The 26,329-nt window shown below is 42.3% G+C and overlaps 2 protein-coding genes across 9 annotated transcripts; both read right to left on the minus strand.

Moving 5' to 3' along the window:
- LOC8082273 lies at window positions 25-15,801 on the minus strand. Of its 8 annotated transcripts, none has more exons than XM_021450382.1 (15): window positions 15,303-15,793; window positions 14,061-14,668; window positions 12,158-13,162; window positions 11,979-12,050; window positions 10,720-10,791; window positions 10,580-10,614; window positions 10,401-10,488; window positions 10,177-10,305; window positions 9,545-9,736; window positions 9,371-9,450; window positions 4,009-4,081; window positions 3,830-3,931; window positions 3,420-3,531; window positions 624-708; window positions 25-546 (listed from the first exon to the last, which is right to left on the minus strand). In XM_021450382.1, exons 1-15 carry the CDS (start codon window positions 15,622-15,624, stop codon window positions 369-371), a joined length of 3,153 nt encoding a protein of 1,050 aa, XP_021306057.1. In that variant the 5' UTR covers window positions 15,625-15,793; the 3' UTR covers window positions 25-368. The 8 variants fall into 8 exon arrangements, 5 of the variants coding, with proteins under 5 accessions (XP_021306057.1, XP_021306058.1, XP_021306059.1 ...); XR_002448835.1 differs by having other exon boundaries at window positions 526-546; window positions 3,482-3,531; window positions 15,303-15,800; XM_021450383.1 differs by lacking the exon at window positions 9,545-9,736 and having other exon boundaries at window positions 15,303-15,794.
- On the minus strand, window positions 19,850-25,989 carry LOC8065086 (110 kDa U5 small nuclear ribonucleoprotein component CLO). The gene is made up of 10 exons (XM_002438617.2): window positions 25,087-25,989; window positions 23,900-23,968; window positions 22,624-23,817; window positions 22,396-22,494; window positions 22,115-22,273; window positions 21,841-21,926; window positions 21,552-21,750; window positions 21,318-21,428; window positions 20,972-21,178; window positions 19,850-20,405 (listed from the first exon to the last, which is right to left on the minus strand). Exons 1-10 carry the CDS (start codon window positions 25,849-25,851, stop codon window positions 20,307-20,309), a joined length of 2,988 nt encoding a protein of 995 aa, XP_002438662.1. The 5' UTR covers window positions 25,852-25,989; the 3' UTR covers window positions 19,850-20,306.

The following is a 26,329-nucleotide window of genomic DNA, read 5'->3' on the forward strand; positions in this document are numbered from 1 at the left end:
GGTAAACAAAAAAAAGAACAAAAAAAACCCGCAAACGACAACATATAATATTTATAACGAAAGTAGAGAAGCTACGAGTTCTGCATTGTTGCTGTAATGAGTTACAAGGATTTGCAGTAACCAAAATCACTTGCATACAAATGTTACCCCACTTTCAAACAAAGCAACAAACCCACTCACACACAAAGGAAAGCAACTAATCCACTCATATTTTTACGTCGTGACACTTGCACGTCCACCTGAAAAGGACTGATTTATGCATTCAAACATCTTAAGCGTACGTGCAAGAAACTAACACTGTTAATGCCTACTGCCTACATATCCGGATGATGTTTACTTCATACACCTTCACACCAGTGATCATGTCATCATTGTAAACTATGAATCAGCCGGGATACCATCCGACACAACCTTAGTATTACTGTGCGACCAGGTTGCAGGTTCCGAATAGAAGCCATGATCACATCTATGCTTGGCTGTGGTAGCGTTGTCCGTGCTTCGCAAACCTTAATGGGTAACTCAGATGGATCAGAAGGGTAGACCGAGCTGTTTCAAATCAAACAAGTTTTAGCAACACAGGTAGATCAATGTGTAGGAAGAAGATTTAGTTGTAGTTGACGAACCGGTTCAAGTCTGTCATGTCGATGATGAAAACAATCTTCTTGCCACTCTTGTAGCTTATGAAAGACAGGTGGAGGCCAAGTTTACCTAAGACATAAAACAGCACAAACATTGTATTATCTAGCCATTTAGGCCCTGGTTAGGGCAGCAACACAGAAGTGCAGAAATTCGTCTCCAAATGATGACATTTATGATTCTTACTCCCCTCGTTCCAAATTGCAGACAAACCTATGCAACTTTGACCAAGTTTTTTTTAAAAAAAATACACAAAATTCTACAAGTTCAGTTACAATGAAATATATACCATATATATACCATTATCCTTATTGCTGTATACCAAAATCAGCAGCTCCTTGCGCCACATCGTCATTTCCTGGTGGTCGTCGATTTCACGCATGCTTCCAATCCATTGCCTGCCTTAGGCTCCTTCTGGTCCTCCACCACACGGGGCCCCAAACCTTCTGGCCTTCTCCAACCCAGGCGCCGTGCTTTTCCCCTCCCCCGTCTGCAAAGCACACGGGGCGGTGCAGCACTCGCACCGCCCTCGCTTGCTCTCACATCCGTGGCGCCATCCCGGATGCTGGCTGCCCTGACGCCATCGGGCCCCTATGCGTCAGCACCGGTTCGAGCGTGGGTACCAGCGCGGACATCCCCCCACCCACCCTCTCTCTCCCCTACGGCACGGCAGGCTGCACAGGCCAACCACCACGGCACACGCCAGATGCGACAGGACCCCGGCGTGCCAAGCACGGCTTCTCTAGGTTCGCCGTTCGCGGCGCGGCTGTCAAGGGATGAGGCTGCTGCGCTCTAGCTGAAGTCCGGCATCGTCTCCATGTTCGCTGACCCGGTCTACCAGCTGCACACCACCAGGTCCTGGGACTTCCTGCAGCAGGACGGCTGTCAAGATCGACAACTCCGCCGCCTCTGGCCCTGCTAGACACAGCAGCAATAAAAAGGGTAAGGCCGCGGCACCACTGACGACCCATCATCGTCTAGTGAGGCAGACACCAGTGCAGCATCGGCCTGCTTTGACTCCGGCATCTGCTCAGGGAGTGCACATGACTGGGGACGACTTCAACTCATCTTGCTGCAACAAGTTAAGTGAGCGCCGTTTCTTTTTTCTTAACTTTTTTACACGTCCAGCCATCCATTTCATGCTTGTGTTGGTCCCCATCGATCAACCGACTCATGCAGCATGATGCTCCATATGTGTTCAGAGTAATCCCATAATTTTTGAACTGGGGTTAGGATGACCATCTTCTACTCACGAACGGCTCACTCATGGATGATGCACACCACATGCTTGATGGTCTGACTCTACAACAATTTTTGTTATTGACCAAATAAACATGCTCAGGTTTCTGCAGCACAAAGAATGGACATAGACGTATGTAGAGTTCACAAGGAGTGCCATGTGGGAGCCGCTCGCCAGCGGACCGGCATCGTGTGCCGCTCGTGGCTACAGATCTACGGCTCCCACGGCAGCAACATCTACGGCTTGGTGCCAGCAATGCACCGGAGCTGCGTCATCTCCTTCACCTTCTATCCAGATTTTTCTGTTTCTCTTAGGATGTATTTGGAATTGGGTTTCCGTTGCTTTCCTCCCTTACTAATATAGTTTTTTTTACACTCTGCACAGAGGCCATTGTCCTGGCCAGACAAGATGGTCAAGCAACAATGAGGAGGTACATATTCCCCACTCTAGCAGCTCTATTTCTAGAAATTTACCATACTTCATCACTGTTTAATTCTAGCACCTCAAACCCTTCTGAAGCACATGGATAGTTGGCAATGGTAGGCAACATGCTGATGGGCTGCCAATCATAATCATAACCCTGCCTTAGGAAGGCACATAATTTCTTTGAAATGAAGACGCATCAGTATGACACAATCAAAAATTTCTACAATTAAACAGTGATGAAGTATGGTAAATTCCACTTAACTTTGATTTGATTGCTATCCAAGGTTATTTCTTCCGCTGTTGAAATGGGATTTACCATACTTCATCACTGTTTAATTCTAGAATTTTTTATTGTGTCATACTGATGCGTCTTCATTTCAAAGAAATTTTGTGACTTCCTAGGGCAGGGTTATGATTATGATTGGCAGCCCATCAGCATGTTGCCTACCATTGCCAACTATCCATGTGCTTCAGAAGGGTTTGAGGTGCTTACATATGTGACTGCAGATTTTTTTTTTATGATGAAAAGATTGTACAGTCTGATTAAATCCCCAGGTACCAGTATTTAAGAATTGTAACATATTTAATGTACTCTTCTGTTTCTTATGAGCAACCTTATATATGTCATACTCTGCTAACCCGAGCAACTGCGCGGGGGTTCCTGCTAGTTAATTTGATGTTGTATGTCGGTGCATTTTTCTATAAACTTGGTTGAAATTTAAGAACTTTGACTTAGGAGTTAGGACAAAGCTACAGTGAAGTATAATATGGAATCTGGAGCTCTCCTACTGGAATCTGGAGCTCTCCTACTAAACTCACTATTGAAAGCACATAAAGTAAATAAGCCTTCTTCAATTTCATCACTGAAGCTCTCTCCCTCCCCCCTCCCTCTCCCTCTGTTTTTCAGATGTACATTCATCTACAAAAACATGGATAAATCACCATTTTCTGCATCTGGAGAGAGTAGTTTTACTGGACAGCAAATGCACAACATCCACCTACCCTCAAGTAACAACAGTTTATGCATTTTTTTAAAAAAGAACATTTATGATATCATATTTAGACAAAAAGACACCAGTACTTGAAGATAAAAAGGTAGAAGAGATAGAGAGCATACATGTCTGGGACTCCAAAACAAAAGCAGCGGAGGTAAGATTTAGTAACTGTAATTTAGATAACCTGATTTCTTCTAAAACATCAATAAGATTTCCAAGAAGCAAGCTTGTTTCCTGCACAAAATGAAAAATGCATGTTAGTAAACAGGACTCTTCTATGGCCTTCCAATACATGACAGCGATTTTGAAGAAAAAGGGGTTTGGTATAACTATGCTCAAACAAAGAGAAATGATTACTGATGGGGCGCACTATTATATAACATGCAATAAAGGGCGTGACGTTCATAGATGTTCACATCATACAAGGAAGGTGCGCTTAATGGCATTTGAGATCAGTAACAGAAAAAAAATTCTTAAAGTGAACAGCTCTAATGGTTGTTCAGCAAAAATTTCCAAACTCAAGTAAACTCACCGTTGTCTTCTTCTGCAAGGATTGTAAATCACTAACTATCTGGTTCTCCTCGGCTTTGAAAACAAAATTGAATGCCAAAGATGCATCCACATTTGGAAATGTCTGACCAAGAATTAAAAAGAATCATGGCTCATGAATTGATTACATACAGAAGAACGAAAAGAGTTTGGTCATCTCACCTGTCCAATTCGGTTTCCATTCAGTGAATTATTCACAAATATGCTAGACGTACCACTGATGTTTAAGATGATCCTGTCGAAGGAACGGTCGGAAACAAAATAAGGCACTTCAAATAACAAAGCAAAGTGTATTAATTTGTTGCCTTGTTACATAAAAGATTGCAACTTCTCAAGTCAAACCTGTTACGTACCTTAGGGATCTGAGAGCATAAACTCTCCAGAGAGATGGCAAGGAGTATATATAGGTCTAGAGAGCCTCATGGGCCAGACCGTATGGGCCTACAGGCCTATAATATAAGTCTTCATAGTTAACACCCCCCTTCAAACTCAAGGTGGAAGCGGAGGATTGGAAGCATTGAGTTTGATCAAGTGAAGCCGATGCTGCTCTCGAGTTTGTGCTTTAGTAAAAAAGTCAGCCAATTGCAACTCAGAGGGCACATACTGGAGAGAGATAGTCTTCTGTTGACAATGAGACCGAGTAAAGAAGGCATCCACACCAATATGCTTTGTAAGTTCATGCTTCACAGGATCATTGGCAATTTGTATGGCTCCGGTATTATCACAGAGAAGAGGTGTGGCAACATCACAAGAAACACCAAAATCAGCCAACAACCATTGAAGCCAGACAATCTCTGCCGTAGTAGTAGCAAGAGCTCGAAGTTCAGCCTCTGTACTAGAGCGAGATACAGCAGCTTGTTTCTTGGACTTCCATGCAATAGGAGAAGAGCCAAGAAGAATGCAGTACCCTGTGATGGAGCGTCGATCATTGGGGTCACTCGCCCAAGTGGAGTCTGAATAAGCATGAAGCTGAAGTGGACTGTCATGTGCATAGAACAAACTCTGACATGATGTCCCCCGTAAATATCGCAAGACACGAAGTAGATGTCCAAAATGAACAGAAGTCGGGGCACAAACAAACTGACTCAAAATATGAACTGCATGAGCAATGTCAGGCCTGGTGACAGTGAGATAAACAAGACTGCCCACTATATGTCGATATCGAGAGGGATCCTGAAGAGGTACCCCATCAGTGAGACGAAGCTGTAAGTGAAGGTCCATAGGTGTAGCAGCAGTCCTGTCGTCAGTGATGCCTGAACGAGCAATAAGGTCCTGAATGTACTTAGACTGAGAAAGTTGATATCCCTTGGTGGATCGCTTGACCTCAATGCCTAAGAAATAACTGAGAGGACCCAAATCCGACATCTGAAATTCAGCACTAAGCTGCTGCTTCACATAAGAAATGTGATCCTTTATCACTTGTAATCAGCATATCATCAACATATAGAAGTAGCAAAGTTCGACCACGTGGGGACAAATGAACAAATAAGGCCGGATCATGATCACTAGGTGAAAAACCAGCAGCCCGTATGGCAGAAACAAAACGCTCATGCCAAGCACGAGGGGCCTGTTTCAGGCCATATAAAGCACGACGAAGATGGCAAACATATCCTGGAGGAGCAACAACTCCTGGAGGTGGTTGCATATAAACTTCGTCAGTCAAATTACCATGAAGAAAAGCATTCTTAACATCCATTTGAGATATGGACCAAGAAGAAGCAGCTGCTACTGCAAGTAATGTACGAACTGTTGTCATATGAGCAACCGGTGCAAATGTCTCATCATAATCAAGACCTTGAATCTGCTGAAAACCTCTGGCAACAAGACGAGCTTTGTATCTTTCTATGGAGCCATCTGACTTGGTCTTAACTTTGAATACCCACTTAGATGTAATAGGTACCACGTGTGATGGCAATGGAACAAGATCCCAAGTGCCTTGACGATCAAGAGCAGCAAGTTCCTCAGACATAGCTAGCTGCCATTCGGGAATACAAGCAGCTTCTTGATAAGTGGATGGCTCATCAACAATAGCATTGACATGAGGAAAACCATACTTGTCTGCAGGATGAATAGAGCTACGATCTCGAAGATTATATCGTGGACCAACCTGTAACTCATCAGAAACAATAGATGACTCATCAATAGTAGTATTATTAGAATCATCAACAACGGGCTCATCAGGACTGGCCGAGGTGGTAGAACTAGAAGAAATGTGGGTGAGGTTTTTAGGACGACGGCTGAAAACACGTGTGATAGGTGGTTTAGAAAAGGAGTGAGGTAGTGGAGGTGGAGTTGGTGCAGAAGATGAAGGTGGATCAGAAGGTAAGGGTGGCGTGATGAAAATAGGAACAGGAGGTATGGAGGCGTCATTGCTAGGTGAAGATGGAGGAAGACACAAAAAGGAGGTGGACTCTGTGGGGGAATATGAGGGCTTTGTGGATGGATTATAAAAGAAAGGACGGTCCTCAACAAAATTAACATCACGAGAGATGCGTATGCGACGGGAAGAAGGATCATAGCATCGATAGCCCTTATGCTCAGGACTATATCCCAAGAAAACACACTCAACAGACTGTGCAGTCAATTTTGTGCGCTCACGAGGGGCAAGCAGGACATAGCATGTGCATCCAAAAACTCAAAGATGGTCATAGCTTGGAGGAGTACCATAAAGTACTTCACTAGGGCATCGGTCAAACAACTTGGATGATGGTTGCCTATTAATGAGATAGACAGCAGTGGAAACAGCTTCACCCCAAAAATGAGAAGGAACAAAAGATGAAATCAAAAGGGTGCGAGCCATCTCTATGAGATGGCGATGTTTTCGTTCAGCGACGCCATTCTGAGCATGAGCACCTGGACAAGAAAGTTGTGCAAGGGTACCCTCAGATGACAAAAATTGTCGAAAAGCAGCGGACAAATATTCACCCCCAGAGTCTGAGCGGAGAATTTTAATAGGAGTAGAAAACTGGGTGCGAACCATTCGAACAAAAGATTGATAAATGGAACACAATTGTGAACGATGTTTCATGAAATAAATCCATGTATAGCGAAAATAATCATCAATGAAAATGACATAATATTTGTGGCCACCCTTTGTAGCAAAAGGTGCAGGACCCCATACATCTGAATGAATAAGATCAAAAGATCTAGCAGTATGAGAAACACTAGAAGAATACGGAAGTTGTATTTGTTTGCCAAGTTTACAACCCTTGCAATGAAAACTAGACTCAATAGATGTATGACCTAAACGACCTTTATTTATCATGGAGGACAAACGAGACCCACAAAGATGACCAAGACGATGATGCCACTTGGCAAATGAAGCAGAGGATGATGCAGCAGATGAGGCATGAGCTGTAGATGCAGCGAACGAAGGAAGTCGTAGGGTGTCGAGAACATAGAGGTTGGAAGCACCTTTACGGCGATGGCCAGTCCCAATCACTTTCCCGCTGCGACGGTCCTGAATAAAACAAGATGAGTCATCAAAGCCAACAAAACAATTCTGGTCGGTAACTTGACCAACTGACAGAAGATTCATAGACAACTGAGGTACATAGGAAACATTTGGTACAGAAAAATAATTATTGCAAAGTGAACCCTGATGAGTAATATGACAAGAAGTACCATCAGCTGTCTGAATGGAAGTGGCATCAGTGACCGGCTTGCAAGCAACCAACTGGGACTGATCAGATGTCACGTGAAAGGAGGCTCCAGAATCAAGCACCCAGGACGAGGGAGTACCAACAGTCGAGGAAGCAGCCACAGAAACAGTGCCACTAGCTGAACCTCTAGGAGTGGAAGAAGTACCACGACCACGAGCAGCACGACGAGCACGAAAGCAGCTTCTCTGGATGCTTAGCAAAACAATTATCTGAACTATGATTAGTCCTGCCACAATGCTTACAGGGTTCTTTTAATGCAATAGTCCGCTGATGAGAAGCTGCCAACACACTGTGAGGGTTAGGCACAGTACGTGTCTCTTCAGCAAGCAGTTCAGACAATGCCTTTGCCATGGTCAGAGTAGAAGAAGTATGAAGTAATCTGGTACGGATAGAATCAAACTCTGCCTTCACTCCCATGACAAATCTGTAGGTAAGGAACTGCTCAATAAATGAGAGTGCTGTACAGTTCTGACCTGCTGTACACTGAGGCACCATGGAAATCAAAGAACCCATCAAACGATCAAAGGCAGAATAATACTCATCAATGGACATGTCTTTCTGTTCAATAACATGAAGCTGCTGCATAAGAGTATGTTGAAGAGCACCACTCTCCTGGACATAGCGGTCCTTCAGATAAGACCACATAGGTTTGGCTTGCTTAAACTTGCGCAGGCTCATAATCATGGTTTGTTTAACACTGTTAACCATAGCAGCCATGACTTTCCCATCATTGATTTCCCAAGTTTTGACAGCAGCAGCATTACTATTATCGGACTTAAGAGTTGGTGGATCATCAGTCAAATGAAAATAAAGACCGTGACCCCTTAATGCAGTTTCAACAGTAAAAGCCCACTCTAAATAGTTCTGACCATCCAGTGCGATGTTGATAACAATAGCAGAATGATGAGACTGAGACTGAGACATGATGGAATCTGAGCACTAAGTTGAAGACGAATAAGTGAGAGGGATATCACCGCAAACTGAGCAAAACTCCGTTCCTGAGAAGACAGGAGAGTTCCACGAAGATAGCCACGAAGACTGAAGAAGTCGCCCGGAAGAAGTCGCCCTGCGATCCGATCCGCGCGTGCAGTGGAGTGTCGCGCGTCGCGTCCGGGTTCCGCGCGTGAAGACCGCGACCCCGCGTCGCGTCCGCGTGAAGAGGACGGGCCGCGCGCGACGGGTCGGGTCCGCACTGGAAGGCGCGACTCGCGCGACGGCGGACGTCCACGCGCGCACGTGAAGCCCCGCAATCCGCGCGGACGGACCGGGTCCTCGCGTGAAGCCCCCTGCGATCCGCGCGACCGGGTCCGCGCGTGATTCGCGCGCACGGCCAACGAAGGCGCGACGGCGGACGGCGAACGACGAAGGCGACGGCGGACGGCGAACGACGAAGGCGCGATGACGGGCCGCACAAAGCAGAGGCGTGACAACGGGCCGCACAAAGCAGAGGAAAGGATCCCAAGAAAAAATTGGATCGTGGGTGAATTAGATGAGGCTAATCCTAACCCTAATCCATGGCTTTGATACCATGTTACGTACCTTAGGGATCTGAGAGCATAAACTCTCCAGAGAGATGGCAAGGAGTATATATAGGTCTAGAGAGCCTCATGGGCCAGACCGTATGGGCCTACAGGCCTATAATATAAGTCTTCATAGTTAACAAAACCAAGTTCACTGGAATCAGACAAAACCACTTAGTTTCTTATTAGAAATTTGCAACTGAGATTCTGGGACAGTTAAAACCAGCAATCTGTTTAAAATAAAAAACCAATGATCTAGCAGTTTCCATTCTAAAGTAGGTAGTATAATCATGGTTGCTATAACATGGGAAAAAAATAATATACAATTCTGAGAATGATTACCTTTGGAACAACAAATTGTGATAGTTGAGGATGACATCACGCTTATTGTCCCTTTTAACTATGTCATCCAGCTTGCAGAGCTGAATAAATAAAAGAAATGTAAGTTGGATAGAGAGAGATCTACAGACAGAAAAATATGAACAGGAGATTTAACATTAAGCCATACACCAATACCCCTGCTAGCCGGTGGATGATGCGATGCTGATTTCTCATCATCAACTGCTCTTTAGCATACCTCACCACACTATCACTATCAATGTCACCTTCAATATTGTGAAAACATTCAAGGGAACTCCTTAATTTCTCCACTTTCTGTTGAATATTTTTTAGTTCAAGCCTCTTTTGAGAAACGATAGCAAGTTCTTCCTGGGTAAACACAAGAAGTATAATTCACCGCAAAAATATTTTATGCAACTGAAAAAGTTTCTGCTTACATTTCAAAGGGATGCAAATTTCTCTGCTTCATTTTACCAAATGCAAGCTTAGGTGACAATAGAAGGAACAGAATTTACCCAAAATAAAGGAGTGAAGAATGAAAATAATGGAAAAGGATAGTTGTAAGAACATAAGCAACATATGCTATAGAAGCAGTAGTAACCACAAGAATGGCTATGCAGTCAAGAATAAATAGATCAAAACCATGGCACCTAAAAGGTATTTACATGATCAGATCCATTGCTTAGTTGTCTGCATTCTATAGTTGGCTACAGATACAAGCTTGCCGACCGAAATAAATGAGGCAATTAGGATTGTGATATGCATTCGCTATACAAAAAAAAACAGAAAATCCTGTATCAAATCTTTACCTGTCTATCACTGGCACTGACTGAAATAGCTGCAGGAAATGAAGCATCCTTCATTTGTGCTGCGCCCAAAATCTTAGATTTCAGAAAGCAGCACTCTTGAATTCCATTTTGACATAGCTGAGCCTTTTTCTGTACCAAAATGGAAAGAGGAAACTAGCATCTGGCTGCAACTTACAGGCCATAAAGGGGATTTTTAATAACAAAAAAGATGATTAAATTCTGACTTGGAGTTTAACTAGCTTCATATTATTTATTTGTAGCTTCGCCTTTTCAAAGAAAAGCTTGTCATGAAGAAATCTTGCCTCCTCTAATCTGGATAAGTAGAGTTACATATAGAGTTACATATAGATTTCATTAAAGCAGACACCAATTAAAAAAAATATGCAAGTCAATCATTAAATACCTCTTTTGCTTATCACCATAGCAATCTTTGATCCTCTGGGTACAAAGAACAAACATGTCACCTAGATAAGTGGGAAACTCCAAATAGGAAATAAACAACATGTTGTTGCTAAAATTAAAAGCTAAAAGATGATATCATACCAAAGCAGTAGCAAGCCTTTTGTATTTGTTAGCCATACGAATCTCATCCAACTTATCGCTTAGCATATCAAGCTTCATTCAAAAGGCAAACAGAAAATAACATTAAGTAACAACTTGAGTGCTAGATCATCAGATTAAATTTATTATACTCTCTCCATCCCAAATTATAAGTCATTCCAAGAATCTTGGAGAGTCAAAGCATCTCAAGTTTGACCAAGTTTATATGATAAGATAATAACATTTATGGTACAAACCAAGTACTATTAGATTCTTCATTAATTATATTTTCATAATATCTCTATTTAATCATTTAATGCCATAAATATTTGTAATTCCCTCTATAACTTTGGTCAAATTTGAGATGTTTTGACTCTCGAAGATTCTTGGAATGACTTATAATAGGGGATGGTGGCCGACGGGCTCGGAGTGAGCACCGGCTGGGGTTGAGGGGAGGCGAGATGTCGGGAAGGGAGTCGGCGGGAGAGAGGGTCATCCTTCGCTTCGTATGATTTGCATCATTACTATTACAAGCCTTTTTCATCCCCAAACCATCAATTATAAACGCCCCCTTCCCCAACCCAACAAGGGGAAAAAGAAAAATTAAAAAAAAAACATTGGTGAATAGCATCATGATTCATGAATACCCGGCAACACTAAAAAAGTATAAAAATATTTATAACTATGCTTATGTAGTCTAAATTATCGAAAAAATATGAATTTTTCGGAGCATATTTCTCAAAGGCTCAAAACTACATAACATTTGTTCATTTCATATGATAGCCAAACTAAATTTGGTAGCTGACACTGTTAGTTTAAATGTCAATGACATATTGGGCCTAGACATATATGACACGGTTAGTCTGTGAGCTGCAGCTGTCTTACATGTGGACCCAGTATGTCAGTTCACATCCAAATCAATGTTGTTATTCTAGTTACAAAACACAGTTCATGGTAATATGGACACACGTATGGTTTTGGATGAGTTAAGCATAAAATTATCTTTACAGTAATTTGACTAGTCATGTAGTTCGCTGAAATTTACTCAATATTTTAGTTCACCTAACAAAGAAAACAACTTTAAAATTCAGCAAACACAATATGAGTATTAGCTACCGGAAACATTGCAATTCAATGAAATGCAAATGCTTCAACAGGACAACTGTTGAAGTACAATTTTCAAAATAGGCCACTCTGGGCAAAAGATTTTTTTTTCTAAAATAAAGTATGTTACTTTACTACTGACCGCGGAAAAAGTGTACCTGTTGTAGATTATACTTGCTTATTGATGCTGACAAAACTTGCTCCGTGGCATTAGTTATGGCACGTACTACCTATACAAAAGAGAGAATTCCTGATCATTTTACAGAAACTAATCAATTCACTGAAAAAAATTTGTGTATACAGAAATGAATACATAGTTTAGACTGGTTACTTTTACCTTGTTCCAATCAATATCCAAGGACTTCCCATTAACATGAGCATCATTCTGTTTTTCTTCAACCATAGGAGAAGGCTGAGATACACAAGGAATCTCTTTTCTTGATTTTCTAGGGCTTCTTGCTGTCTTAGCGGTTTCTTCAGGACACTCTTGCACAGCATGACCATTTTCCTCAGCAGTTCTCTTTCTTCCAACACCATCTAAATCCAGATGAGAGTTGCATTCACGACTAGGTTGGCTATCCAAAGTAATGACAGGACATGAGGTATCTGGGACCTTAGTGGACTCATTTAGCCTATGTCTTTGAGGAGTGCCTAGGATAAAAGACTCACTGGTTTTCTTCAGTTTTGGAACAGAATGAGAAGAAACAGATAAGGTGGAATCATGATCTTCAGTATTGCTGAACATGTCACTTTCTTGATGACCATGTTCTTTCTTCTCAACCAACTGTAACCGGGAAGCTGCAGGCAATTCTTGAGGCTTCAGAGAAGAAATTCTCTTGTCATGTTCAACAAACTCAGTACCCAAAGAACAACCCTCCTGTCTTGCCACTTTACTAGTATTGGATACAGTAGTAGCGAAAAGTTTCTGCCTTTTTAAGCGTAAGGAGGATAAAGATCCTTGTGGAACTTGCAACTGCAGACCAGCAGTTCTTGGAGTGTGTAGAACTGTTTCTGTATCCATCACTTCATTTCGCTGTCGCAGCTGCTCAGCGTCCATCAGCAAAATGGCAGTAGCTGCACTTGACGACTGGGTAGCATCTGTGTTATCCTTACCAGGTGGTTGATCCAAAAGATGGGTTGCCATGTCAACATTACAGATGGAGGAAACACTTGTAGTGAAATTTGATCCAGATGGTTGATGTTTTGACAAAGATTGATCGACGAGGTGGGATTGTATGTCACCATTACTCATGAATGATTTATATGCTGGGGAAATCTTTGCAGGAGGTTCTACAGCATTATTGGCACCAGGGTCAACATCCATGTGATCATGGTTACAGTTCTGCAAGATAGTTCAATTGCAAACACATAAGCACCAAAGCAATAGTCAATAGATGTCAAATAAACGAAATAACCAAATGATAGTACAATGAGAGACAAGAATAGGGAAATGCAGTTTTGGTTCAGGCTGCTGAATACAGTGGGCCTTCAGAACCTTTCGCCCCAATCAGGAGAGTTTTCCTTTGATGATTGGTGGGCTAGAGCTGCTGCTGTGGTGGACGGGCAGGTTGGGCAAGATCTTAATTCCATCATCATCCTCAGAGCCTGGTCTATATGGAACCACCAGAACCAATGTGTCTTTGATGGGGCTTCACACCTTCACCAAATCTTGCAAGCACTCTGGCTCCATCCACCAAAGAAAAAAGATTTTGGGGGTGGGGGGGGGGGGGGGGGGGGGGGAGGGGGGGTAGTGGGTGCCAAAGGAATTTCCTTCATAGCTGCCTTGAAGCAGGAGGGTAACTAGTTTTGGCTAGGTGTTTTTTCCTGTGCAGGTTGAGAAATTTCTATGTTTTTCCAAAGGCGCAAATGTTTTGAATAGCTCCTGGACATGAGTGTGTTGGTGTCTTGTTTTGGACTTCTTTACCCCTTCACTCTCTTATTAATATAAATATATGCAGCTCTCCCACATGTTCGAGAGAAAAAAAAACAACGTGTAGACAACTGTGTTTGACTACAGCTATCAAGGATGTTAGTGCCTCCTATACTAGTTTCTCTAGGATCCTTCCAACATGTAGGTTTAGATATATGAGAAAGTGTTTAGGTGCTGCAGTTAATTGCAGGTTCTAATGTATACCTAAAACACATCAAAGAGTTTGATACCAAATTAGTATAAATGATAATATAATACATGAGCTGCTTGGCTCAAACAAACATGTAAAAGAAAAGGATCAGTACATAACCTGTGAATTCTCATGGCCATCAATTATCATTTCATTATCTTCTTGAATCAGATCTGTGCTGGTCGAAACTGGATTTCGACCAGAAGCGTGCTCTACAGTCGTATTAACTATGCCCAGATTATCAGAAGATATACCATTGTCAATGCATAAATTTTCTTCCCTACTTTCTTTCTCAGATGTAGACAAGGTTAAAACACAATCAAGAGGTACATCAGAAACACCAACTTTATGAGAGCTTGCTTGCTGGCTCCCTTTTATCTTCTTCATCATACTCCTCAACGTGGGTGACAGCTTATCATAATCATAAGTTCTGCGGCTACCACTCAACAAACTCATGTCAGTCAATGTATCCCGACAATTGATTGATGTTGTTGCAGGATTAGATGCAGTAAGTTCCTTCAGGGGTCCCTCAGATGCAGTATTAGGTGTCATTAGACTCGCAGCTGAGTTGGCTGTACAGTCATCTGGTGGAGCAATATTGCGAAAATACAAAGAGAACGTCCTGGAATCCATAGTTATATCATGGTTGTCATCCTCTGACATTCCAGAATCCGATGGTCTTCCTGTTTGAATGAAGCTTGCCGATACAGGTCCAAAGAAGTTTTCATCTGTCGTAGGAATGGGCATAGTGAGAAGACAGGCTTTTCCACAAAGTAATATGGCATATGGTTAGCATATATAACTAATATAAAAGAATAGAAGGGTCACACACTCACACTAGAAGCATGGACACGCAAAAGCAAGACAACCCATGCCATATAGTGATATTCTACTTTCTAATTTCTAAATCCGAAAAAAAAATGAATCCACAAGCAACTTCAAATCCATTGACATTGCTTTGTTTTAAAGATTTTACTGAGCAAACAATACAAGAATGACTGCTAGCTTGATGCATTGTGCAATCAATACGCCATCTACACTTTAAATCTATATATATAGCATCTATATTCACAATTCAGCAGTCAGCACAATAAATTTGCCCACGGTATCAAAAGTACGGCACAGCACATCTAACATCAACATCTGGATCCAACACAAAGAGAAGTATGGCATCTCTGAACAGCTAAGCTGACATAATTCAGTTGACAAATGCAACAACCTGAGCATCAGAAATAAGCTCCGGCCTAAATAAAGTAAAATTCCCCATTGACTGTAGGAAGCAAACTATGTGGGAGTCGCAACAAAATCAACCATCCAATTCACGGATATTTTTTTTATTTCGAAACAAACAAAGGACCTCACCATCGACGGAGGCCATGGATCCGGCGGCGCTGCCTGGGGACGACGAGTCGACGTCCTGGAGGAAGTTGACCGGGGGGCGGTGGAAATCCTCCCCCGTGTCGTCCTCATCCTCCCGGCCAGCCGAGGACCTCCCGGGAGACGGGGAGGGAGAGGTGGAGCCGGGCTCGCGCTCCTCGGGGGGCGTCTCGAAGTCCTCGTCGCGGTCGAACACGTGCACCGCGGTGGTGTCCGCGAAGCTCACGCGGCGGGAGCGCCTCCGCGCAAACTTGTCGTCCACCGTCCCCGGCGACGATGCGATGCCGCCGCTGCCGCCGATGTCCATGGAGACGGGGCACTGAGAAGCAGAGCTAGGGTTTGGCGTTCAAAATTTGGGGGAGAAAGCGACCTGCACTACCGTTGAGGGTTTCTGGAGGTAATGTTTCGGTCTCTGTTTGGCCGACGCCTTGCATTGCAGGCGGCACCACAGACCGGTTTGTTGCTGCTAAACCTTTTACACAGGGTTATTCCAACGTAGCAGCCACCCTAGATGCCCAACTCTTGTTGATGAACAGAAGACAAAACCAACAGCAGATATTTTGGCTGGCCTTGTTTAGTTGCAAAAAATTTTGCAAAATGGGTACTGTAGCATTTTCGTTTGTATTTGATAAATATTGTCCAATCATGGACTAACTAGGCTTAAAAGATTCGTCTCGTCAATTCCGATCAAACTGTGCAATTAGTTTTTATTTTCGTCTATATTTAATACTTCATGCATGCATCTAAAGATTCGATGTGACGGGGAATCTGAAAAATTTTGCAAAATTTTTTGGGAACTAAACAAGGCCTAAACAAACCCAAAACACCCCTCCTGTTACCCAAGATTGCCGTTGTACTAGGTCCCATTGTGGATCTATATGTTCACTTATTCAGGCTCTACTCTACGTAGTTTGTCACTATTTTAACACTTGCTTGCTGTGGTTAATAAATTTAAGTTTGGTTGTTGTAAAAAAAAAGTCAGCCACACATTAAGGCGTTGTTTAGATCTGAAAATTTTTTGAATTTCGACACTGTAGTATTTTCGTTTTTATTTGACAAACATTGTCCAATCATAAAGTAAGTAGGTTTAAAAGATTCATATCGCGATTTATTGATAAACTGTGCAATTAGTTTTTGCTTTCATCTATATTTAATACTCTATGCATATGCCGTAAGTTTTGATGTAACGAGCAATCTTAAAAAGTTTTTGGTTTTGGAGGTGAAGTAAACAAGGCCTCAGGGAGAGCGTTAAACAAGTAATGAACCAAACGGGGCTTATGCCAAGGCCTTGTCTAGTTCACCTCAAAAATCAAAAAAAATTCAAGATTCTCCGTCACATCGAATCTTACGGTACATGCATGGAGTATTAAATATAGATAAAAACAAAAACTAATTGTACAGTTTACCTGTAAATCACGAGACGAATCTTTTAATCCTAGTTACTCTATGATTTGACAATGTTTGTCAAATAAAAACGAAAGTGCTACAGTGTCAAAATTTAGGGTTTAGGGTTTAGGGTGTCAAAATTTAGAAAAAAAAATCGGATCTAAACAAGGCCCAACTCCAACTTTTTTTGCAAATAGGTTTGGCATTCTTTTTTTTTTGTCAAAACTCTCAAAATCTCTTATCCAACAGTTTGGCAATTGGACTTGACATTTATAGCAAATTGGCAAATTCTCCTCCTTTATTGGCATTTTATGCACGTCTGGAATAGACTTGGCATTCTGCATGCGCGCGCTTTTATAGCAAGCTGACAACCTGATTCTTCTTCGTTGATCTCTGAAACCATAGATTTTTTTTGCCAAAAGTCAAAATTGTCAAACATTTGAGATGCCCTTTTTGTTCCCTCTCCATATCATTTTGGGAGTTGGTAAATAACAACATTTGCCAAATAAAATTTGCAAAACTGTTGGAGTTGCTCTTACACATAAAATCTAAAAACTTTTTAAGATTTTTTGTCACATTAAATCTTACGGCACATACATAGAACATTAAATATAAATAAAAAATAATTAACTACACAATTTACCTATAATTTATGTGACGAATTTTTAAGTCTAGTTAGTTTATTATTAGATAATAATTACCCAATACAAACAAAAGTACTATAATTTTTAAAAACTTTTCACCCAGAACTAGGCAAGGCCTTACTTTTAGCAAGAAAGTTGCGTGATGTGGTGAGCTTTAGCAGTCACCCAAATACTCCCTCCGTCCATATATCTGTCTTCCTCACTTTCTAAGGAATAACTTTGATTATTTTTATATAAAAAATATTAATATTTATAAGATACAACTAATAACACTAGATAGATTTTTAAATCTAATTTTTTTAATAAATTTATTTAAATATTTATTTTAGAAAAACTAGTCAAAGTTATGACATAAAATCTAAAATGACAAATAAAAAGAGATAGAGGAAGTAGTCTCTTACGGTCAGTCCGCATATAATCAGATATACCTGCACAAGAGGTTATAAAAAAATGAAAAAAAAATACTGGTACTACCACAACAGGGAGAGCGGGTGGGCATTGGATGGCCCCGGGTGGTATTTATGGTTTTTTTTGTTTTATTAGTTTTTATGTGTTGAAAAATTATAAAATTATTATAAAAATCAATAATAAAAAATCAATCGCTAAGCTAAAAAGTAAAAAAAAACTAGCTTTTAAATTATAATTAAGGAATAGCTTAAACAAACAGACCATTAGAGGTCTCTTTTTAGATTATATGATGTAAAGTTTAGCCACTAAGGCCTTGTTTAGTTGCATCCAAAATCCAAAAACTTCTCAAGATTCACCGTCGCATCGAATCTTGTGGCATATGCATGGAGCATTAAATATAGATAAAAAAATAATTAATTGTACAGTTTGTCTATAATTTGCGAGATGAATATTTTGAGCCTAGTTAGTCCATAGTTAGACGATAATTGTCAAATCCAAACAAAAATGCTACAATATCCAAATTCAAAAAAATGGATCTAAACTAGGCCTAGTCCAAGCTTGTTTGGAACCCGCCTAAAAAGCACCCGCTAAATATGTTGCGACCGCCACAATTTTCATCGTCGCTCTAGGCTATGGACTACAGAATTTGAATTGAGATCATGGTTTTTGCACCGTGAGCGTGGCGTACCACACCACGCGGTGGACATAAGTCAAACCAAACATGTCTTTTAACCCTTGAGGCTCTAAACAAGTGGTCTAAAGCGACATCTAAATAGTAACCAACCCTCTGAAAAGTTGTTAGTTCACTAGACCACAAAAGTTAGCTAAAATGATCTAAAGTTTTGCTTCATTTGGCCATAAGATAATTTTAATCTTGCTTTTCATCTCCTTTCACATGCCACCTGCTTGCAGACATCCTAGGATTGTGTGATTCTTTCTTGTTGTCCAGCCCACTCCCCCTGCGCTCAGTCTTGCTCGCCACCACACCCACTGCCACTATGTTGATTCCACCTAAAGCGATCGTGACCATTTCTTATTGCCTCTGCGTTGATTCGACTTAGAGTCGTCATCTCTTCCTCTCATGGATTCATTAAGAGACATGTGGTGTCCATACCAGGAAATCATTGGGTCCAAACGCTTGAACCCGAGACGTCATCCGAACAAAGCACGCGAGGAACAGATGTGGTACTGTTTCTCTTCCTTAGGCCTCCTCCTCGCGCTCACAACTCATGACACAACACAGAAGCTCATCAACACGCACCCCTACTCGAGCTCGTCGACGCTGCCCTCCTCCATCTCCGGCAGCTCTCTCTCTCTCTCTCTCTCTCTCTCATTTCCAACAACCGCTGCTTAGAAGGGGGTCAAAGGAGGTAGGGAAGATAGGTGGTGGGATGGTGGGCGAGTGGTTTAGGAGAGCTGGTGGCGACTGCGGAGGTTGGACCAGGTTAGAGCAGGAGTGTTGTGGCTCGCTAGCGAGCATGGCCATGGCCATGGCGGCAACGCGCGGCGAGAGTGGGGGCAGGAAGGGGAAGAAGGAGGCCACCGCAGGTACGGTAGGGTCTCCTCGAGGGTCTCATCAAAGCTCCGTAGCGGCCATGGCATTTGCAGCGGCAAAGCCGGTTGTGGCAGGTATGGTGAGCGTGGAGGTCCTGCTGGCAATGCCTGACGTGGCGTTGTTGTCCCGGCTAGGTTTGGGCTGATGTGGAGTAGCGCCGGACTAAACTTTAGGCCACTGTCCAATCAGCCCCGTCGCCAACAGTGTAAAAGAATGGCATAGCCAAAGAAATTTGGGCCTTGTTTAGTTTTCGAAGGAAAAAATTTCGCGACACAGTAGCATTTTCGTTTGTTTGTGGTAATTATTGTCTAACCATAGACTAACTAGGCTCAAAAGATTCATCTCGTCAATTCCGACCAAACTGTGAAATTAGTTTTTATTTTCGTTTATATTTAATACTCCATGCATGTGTCTAAAGATTTGATGTGATAAAAAATTTTGAAAAAATTTGGGTTTTTGGTGGAAGTAAACAAGGCCTTGGATGAACCTATCGCCTCAACACGCGCGCGCGCGCACACACACACAAACTCATATAACGATAACATAAAAAAAACAATATCATTGCATTCCACGTTGTCCCTGAACACTTTCAGACCATTTTCAGTGGTACATTTGTTGAGATTTCAAGAAACCGAGCAGCAAAAACAAAAGGGATCAAATAAGTAAAATCTTACTTCAAATCTACACCGGCGAAGATGCCATTGCCGCTCAGAGTTTAATAAAAATAGTAAAAAAAATTAGTCTCGATCCTCAAGGGTGCTGATTGGTTAGATGGTGTAGAAGCTAGTACATACATGATTGCATACGGTACCACCATGATCATTCGCTACATGAAACCCAGCAATCAAAATGTGTCAGCCAAGCAAAAACTGGTACGGGCAAATGCCAGCATATAGTGGTGTGACTGGAACTCCGGAAGTCCCATCTGCAGCTAGTGTATAAAGAAGCTGAAGGCATTTGCATCTTCTCAAGTGTGCACCTCATCTCGCTTTTGGACTACATCATTTGCAAGTGGATATCAGCAGCCTGTTGAGCCAGCTCATTCATCATGGCCTCGTCGAAGAATTTATTGATGCTCACATCTTCACTCATGCCCTGCAAATGTGATAGTGCATACAGTTAGGCCTTGTTTAGCTGTGAAAAGATTTTGGATTTTGACACTGTAGCACTTTCGTTTGTATTTGACAATTATTGTCCAACTATAGACTAACTAGGCTCAAAAGATTCGTCTCGTAAATTACAGACAAACTGTGCAATTAATTTTTATTTCCGTCTATATTTAGTGCTTCATGCATGTGCCACAAGATTTGATGTGACGGGGAATCTTAAAAAGTTTTTGAATTTCGGGGTGACCTAAACAAGGCCTTAGGCCTTGTTCAGCTGTAGCACTTTCGTTTTTATTTGACAATTATTGTCCAATCATAGACTAACTAGGCTCAAAAGATTCGTCTCGTAAATTACAGATAAACTGCGCAATTAGTTATCTTTTTATCTATATTTAATGCTTCATGCATGTGCCGTAAGATTCGATGTGACGGGGAATCTTGAAAAATTTTGGGAACTAAACAAGGCCTTAGCAATATGGGTAGTCTAAACACTGATAAATAATTATGATAAAAGTTAAGAATATATGGTTGCCATAAATCAACTATATCCCTTACCTTCCTTCGCCTGGTCTTTACCATGAACTCACGGGCAAGGTGCTGTATAGGTGCTGGCTCCAGGGGGCGAAGAACAATACTCTTATCTAAGGGGTCACCAGGAACAATAGCCCAGTGATCGAATACTGACAAACAAAAGGCTTGTCCCTGGGTATGGTATCTGAGATCTGTCTCAAATCCAAAAGACTCTATAACAGGTAAAAATGCCTGGAAAACAAAGAAACAATACCATTAGTGAAAAACAAATAATACCATCGGTAAGTAGATTGGTTCACTAGCATGCTGCCATCACAAAGGTTTTCCAGAAGGAAGACAAACGGTGAATAAAGATCACTGTGTTCCTTACCTTAACAATGTATATTGGAGTGCCTGGCTTGGGCACATCAGCTGTTACGTGACCACGCCGCCGGGATAGCACCGTATAAATTGCAGACACACAGTCAATTGGTGTTTGGATCTGCCAAGGGCACACATAAAGATCCTCACTTGTCAGACATGGCAGCAAAATAGAAACCAGATAGCATTGAAATATGTGCATGTATCCGCATCCTTGTGTATATAGAGAAGCACTGGGACTAACCTCAACATAATACACAGGTTCCATAAGGCGAGGATTAGCCATAAGGAATGCAGAGTAGACAACACGACGTGCTGTGGGAATTATCTGACCACCACCACGATGCAATGGTTCTGGAGCTATGTTTGCATTTAAGATCTTGAATTTCACGTTCCTAATTGGTTCATCACACAAAGGACCTTCTCTAGCACCCCACTGGAACCTATGTATAGGTTGATAAATAAACAGGTTAAAAAAGGCAGTGTAAAGGATTCCAATTGGACTTAGTTAACTGAAGACTGCAGAGTCCTACCCTTGAACAATTGAATCTTTGACCGCATTGAGCAGGTTCTTGTCAACCTCAATTGAAAGTGTGTCATCCAGAAGAATGTTAGGACCCTGCATGTCAAGTAAGATGTATTCAGGCATTCAGAACAAATCAAAGTCACTGCAAAAACACGCACTGAGATTGACTGTGGGTTAGAAGCACAGTGGGTTCATTGATCTCCAGAAATGGTGAAAAGGAATAAAGAATAACCAAGGTTGCAAGACAGAACCAGATCAGTCAGCAGTTTATGGCATATTACCTGCTTGTCAGGTCCAAAAGCCCATATCGACCTAGCTGCAAGCACATCCCACTGGTAGCGTTGGCGAAAGAAGTCAGTAATTTCTTTCTGCCTTGAATCCAGGCTAACAAGACCATTCTCAATATCTTCTGCTAAGCCCTTCTCTAATGGTTCGGCAAGCTGCATCATCCATAAAGACAAAAAAAGGGTTCAATAACATATAGTTGCTTGCATTTACGAATAAAGATCAGCACAGGAAATGTCAAAAGCAAATGCAAAGAGTGCACTCGAGAAAAGCTTACCATAGTAATTTTGTTCCTCTTGTTAGGTGTTTCAGCAAAACATTTCATAGAAGAAGTATCAACAACTGTTTCACAAAATGTAACAACAGGATCTGCTACCTGCATGCCAAAAGGTAACAAACCAAATCAATTTGATCCACCCTAGAAATCAAATTATTTGCGCCCCCCCCCCCCCCCCCCCCCGCCCCAAAAGAAAAGGACAAAATTAGTGAAGCATATCATACATACCTTCACCTCAACCTCTGAATAAAGCTCTCTGAGGTCCTTCATTATGGAATCCAGATATAGTTCACCAGTCCCCAGGATAGTGTGCTCTCCAGACTCCTCAACCTTGGTAATAGCAAGAGGATAGCTCTTGCTAATTTTACGAAGACCTTCGACCATTTTAGGAAGCTCACTTGGGTTGAGAGGCTCAGCAGCTATTTTTACAACAGGCAAGGTGTTGAAACGTAGAGGTCTAAATATGTATACATCTTCATCAATATTCATAGGACATATAGTAGCAGTTTTCATTATTGATGCATCTACACCTTCAATAAGAACCCAAGAGCCAGCAGGGGCTTTACTAATTGCAACACGGTATCGTGCCTGATAAACCCACAATTTGGTCACCTCTTTGACAGTCATATCCTCTTCATCATCTGGAGAATAGCCTTCTCCAAGGACCCTCACAGTCTGTCCAGTCTGTATTGTGCCACTGTAAACTCGTCCAAAGGCATCAAAGACACTGCAATCAGACTTTGGATATAGTTTTGTTACGTTAACCATAAGGGGTCCATTGGGATCACATTTTTTCATAGCATCCACAATAGAGGAATCTTGTGGTCCAGTGTATATGTGGTCTATCTTCCTTGCAGCAGCATCCTTCACTGAGGGGATATGTTTCACTAACATATCGGTAAAACCAGTAGCAGTGCCAAAAATTGAGCGGCAAGCTAACCTCAGCAAAGGTCTAACATTAAGCTTATAAGCTGCATTGCTCAACGTGACACCCAATTCAGCAAGCTTTGATTCCACATTCCCTTTTTGCTCACCAACGACCAGACTATAAATTTTGTACAGAGGCTCAAGGATAAACTCAACAAATGATCTGTTAGCTCCTTCCTTTGGCGGCTTCTTTTTAAAGGTTCTAGAATCAGGGTGAAAATACAGGTCTCCCCATAGGCGAGATGCAAATTTCTCATGGTCAAATTGAATCCCATGAATCTTTAAGTAGAGATGGGCAAAAGACTGTAAGGTAAAAGACCAGCCAGCAGCACCACTTGCAAAACATACATTTCCAGCAGCAGGATCCACCAGCTGAGTGCCACCTACTGTAGTAGAACATGATGAGATAAGATCATTAATTGCCTCTAGAGTATGCCTCAGCTTGAAATATGCATCATTTGGGGGCAGCTTTAGTTCTGTTATCAATCTGTCAACCTGCCATAGCACGCAGTAAAGCATAAACTTCAATTTCATGTTGCTACTGGAACATAATAGAAAAGGGGCAGCAGAAATGTACCTTGTTAATCACAACAACGATGGGAAGCCTTTCTTGAATTGCATGACGAATTGCCCTCTCAGTATTAACCTAATAACCAATGGAGGTAAATAACAAAACACTTTACACTTACACATATAAGAAAATAGAAGATACCATGCATGTAAACCAAAAGTGCAAAAAAATATTTTCAATATTCCCACATCTTGCAATTTCTAAACCCAATGGTAATCTAAATCTCATGTCCTCCCCCTTCAACACAAACACGAACAGCATAAGCTACTAACTTCACCAAAAATCGCCCAACTTGCAATTGCTGTACAACAAAATCATTTATTCATGTTATCTTGGTACTTAAAATTCTGGGAGTGTTGATTCACATGTGGCTACTTTACTCTGCCCATAATGGCTGAAAACCTACACGGTCAACTTAAAAACTCATTTGCTACTATAGGTTCGCACGACATTCCATAAATCATATTATTACAAATGAGAACATGGCCTTTAATCCAACAGTTGTAGCCATATGATAATCAACATGCTCAATGCATCAGAATCCTCAAATGCGTTGACATCTTAAACCCAAGCTAAACACAGCTTACCATACAAATCCCAATATAATGACATCTGCCTAAACTGAGTCCATAAAGATAGCACATGTGTAAACTTTGCATATGAAGCAAGATTTTTGAAAATCATGAAGCATTAGTACACTGTTCCCAAGCACACAATAAGGTGTACTTAGGCAAATCTAGCAGGCAAGGTATCACCATTTACCAATCGTACTCAAAACATTAAACACAGAGATTAAATTAGTCTAATTGCTCTCATATTTGAACAGTGGGTGAAAACAAATGCTCTGCCTGGAATATGCCAACAGCTGAGACCTATATCTTAGTATTTTCAGCAATGTCACCCTTTGCTCATTTAGAATGCATGGGTCAGACATCTGGAGATTTCTGTGACGCTGAAAGAAAACTTTACTCCCTTCCAATCAAAATGGAGGGTGGAGTGCCCTAAATTGGATGGTGACTCTTTGTTGAAGTGAATTAGGTTGACCAGATTGTACTACACACAGATTCATCTCCTCATGATCTAGTAATATTTTATCTAAAATGTGCATTAAGCCTAGTAATTTCCACCATAATGTATCACTATTCACTATAGCAAAAAGATGAGTACGGAAAAACAAAAGATCAGTGCATTACCATTACTCCCTCGGCAGCATCAACAACGAGCACAGCGCCATCCGCAAGTCTCAGTGCTGCAGTCATCTCATCAGAGAAGTTGACATGCCCGGGCGTGTCCATGATGTTGCACAGGTATGACTTGCCGTTTCCCCCCTCGAGAACAAGCGACATTGGCACAGCCTTGATGGAGACCTGCCTCTCCTGCTCGTCCACCCTTGTGTCAGTGAACCGCACATGGCGCTCCCCCTCAGAGTCGAAGGTGTCCACTTCGTGTGTCTGCTCTACGAGCATGTCCATGAACACCGTCTTCCCGTGCTGGAGGTGGCCGACGAGGGTGACGTTGCGGACGAGCGCGGGGTTGCCCGCGAGGCCGAGGAGGAAGTCGGTGGACGCGTAGGTAGACGTGGCCGCGGCGCGGGTCCCGACCTCGAACTTCACGACGCGGGGCGGCGCGATGATGGGCATCTCGAGCGGCTGCTCGTCCTCGTCCATGACGAGCGCCTCCACGCCAGGTCCGTACACCTCCTCGGCGGTGGGGTAGTACTTTTTGTCCTCGGCGAGCACCACGGCCTGCTGGGACGGGTCGCCCTCGTCGTCGTCGACGTCCATGAGCGCGGCTGGGCGGGAGGGGGAGCCCGACGAGGAGCGCGCCGCCGGTGACGGCGAGCCGGACGCGGAGGGGGACGGTGAGGCGCCGCCAGCGTCGGAGTCGTCATCGGCGTCGGAGTCGGCGAGCTCTGGGCCTATGTAGTTGCCGAACTCGTCGTAGAGGCTGTCGTCCATGGCGGCGGCGGCAGCGCTGGGAAGCCCCTAGGGTTTTGCTCGGCGGCGGAGCTGGGAGCGGGGTTTGAGATTTGGGAGGAGGGAAGAGCGGAGAGGCGGCCCGAAGAGAGTAGACAGTAGCACGAGTTGTCGCGAGATTTCGTAGCTATTTTTTTTACCGCCGTAATGGCAATGGGTAGCCCAAACAAGTATCCGAAGTGAAATTTATCGGATAAAGAGCTCGATATGAAATGAATTTTTATTATGGCCTTGTTTAGTTCAAAAAAATTTGCAAAATTTTTCAGATTCTCCATCACATCGAATCTTTAGACGTATGCATGAAGTATTAAATATAGACAAAAATAATAATTAATTACACAGTTTGGTCGGAATTAACGAGACGAATCTTTTGAGCCTAGTTAGTCCATGATTGTATAATATTTGTCAAATACAAACGAAATTGATACTATTCACATTTTGTAAAATATTTTGCAAGTAA

This window comes from Sorghum bicolor, chromosome 10, assembly GCF_000003195.3.
Source record: "Sorghum bicolor cultivar BTx623 chromosome 10, Sorghum_bicolor_NCBIv3, whole genome shotgun sequence".
Classification (NCBI taxonomy): domain Eukaryota; kingdom Viridiplantae; phylum Streptophyta; class Magnoliopsida; order Poales; family Poaceae; genus Sorghum; species Sorghum bicolor.

Bases quoted from the DNA above. Each gene is read 5' to 3' on its own strand.
- LOC8065086 (XM_002438617.2), bottom strand. From the start codon at position 25,851: ATGGACGACAGCCTCTACGACGAGTTCGGCAACTACATAGGCCCAGAG. The intron at 23,818-23,899 runs GTACATTTCTGC...GTGCTATGGCAG, and splicing joins TCGTTGTTGTGATTAACAAG to GTTGACAGATTGATAACAGA. The intron at 21,927-22,114 runs GTAATATGCCAT...CTTGACATGCAG, and splicing joins CTTTTGGACCTGACAAGCAG to GGTCCTAACATTCTTCTGGA.
- LOC8082273 (XM_021450382.1), bottom strand. From the start codon at position 15,624: ATGGACATCGGCGGCAGCGGCGGCATCGCATCGTCGCCGGGGACGGTG. The intron at 9,737-10,176 runs GTAAAGATTTGA...GTGTTTACCCAG, and splicing joins TCAGTGCCAGTGATAGACAG to GAAGAACTTGCTATCGTTTC. The intron at 3,932-4,008 runs GTGAGATGACCA...ATTCTTGGTCAG, and splicing joins ATGGAAACCGAATTGGACAG to ACATTTCCAAATGTGGATGC.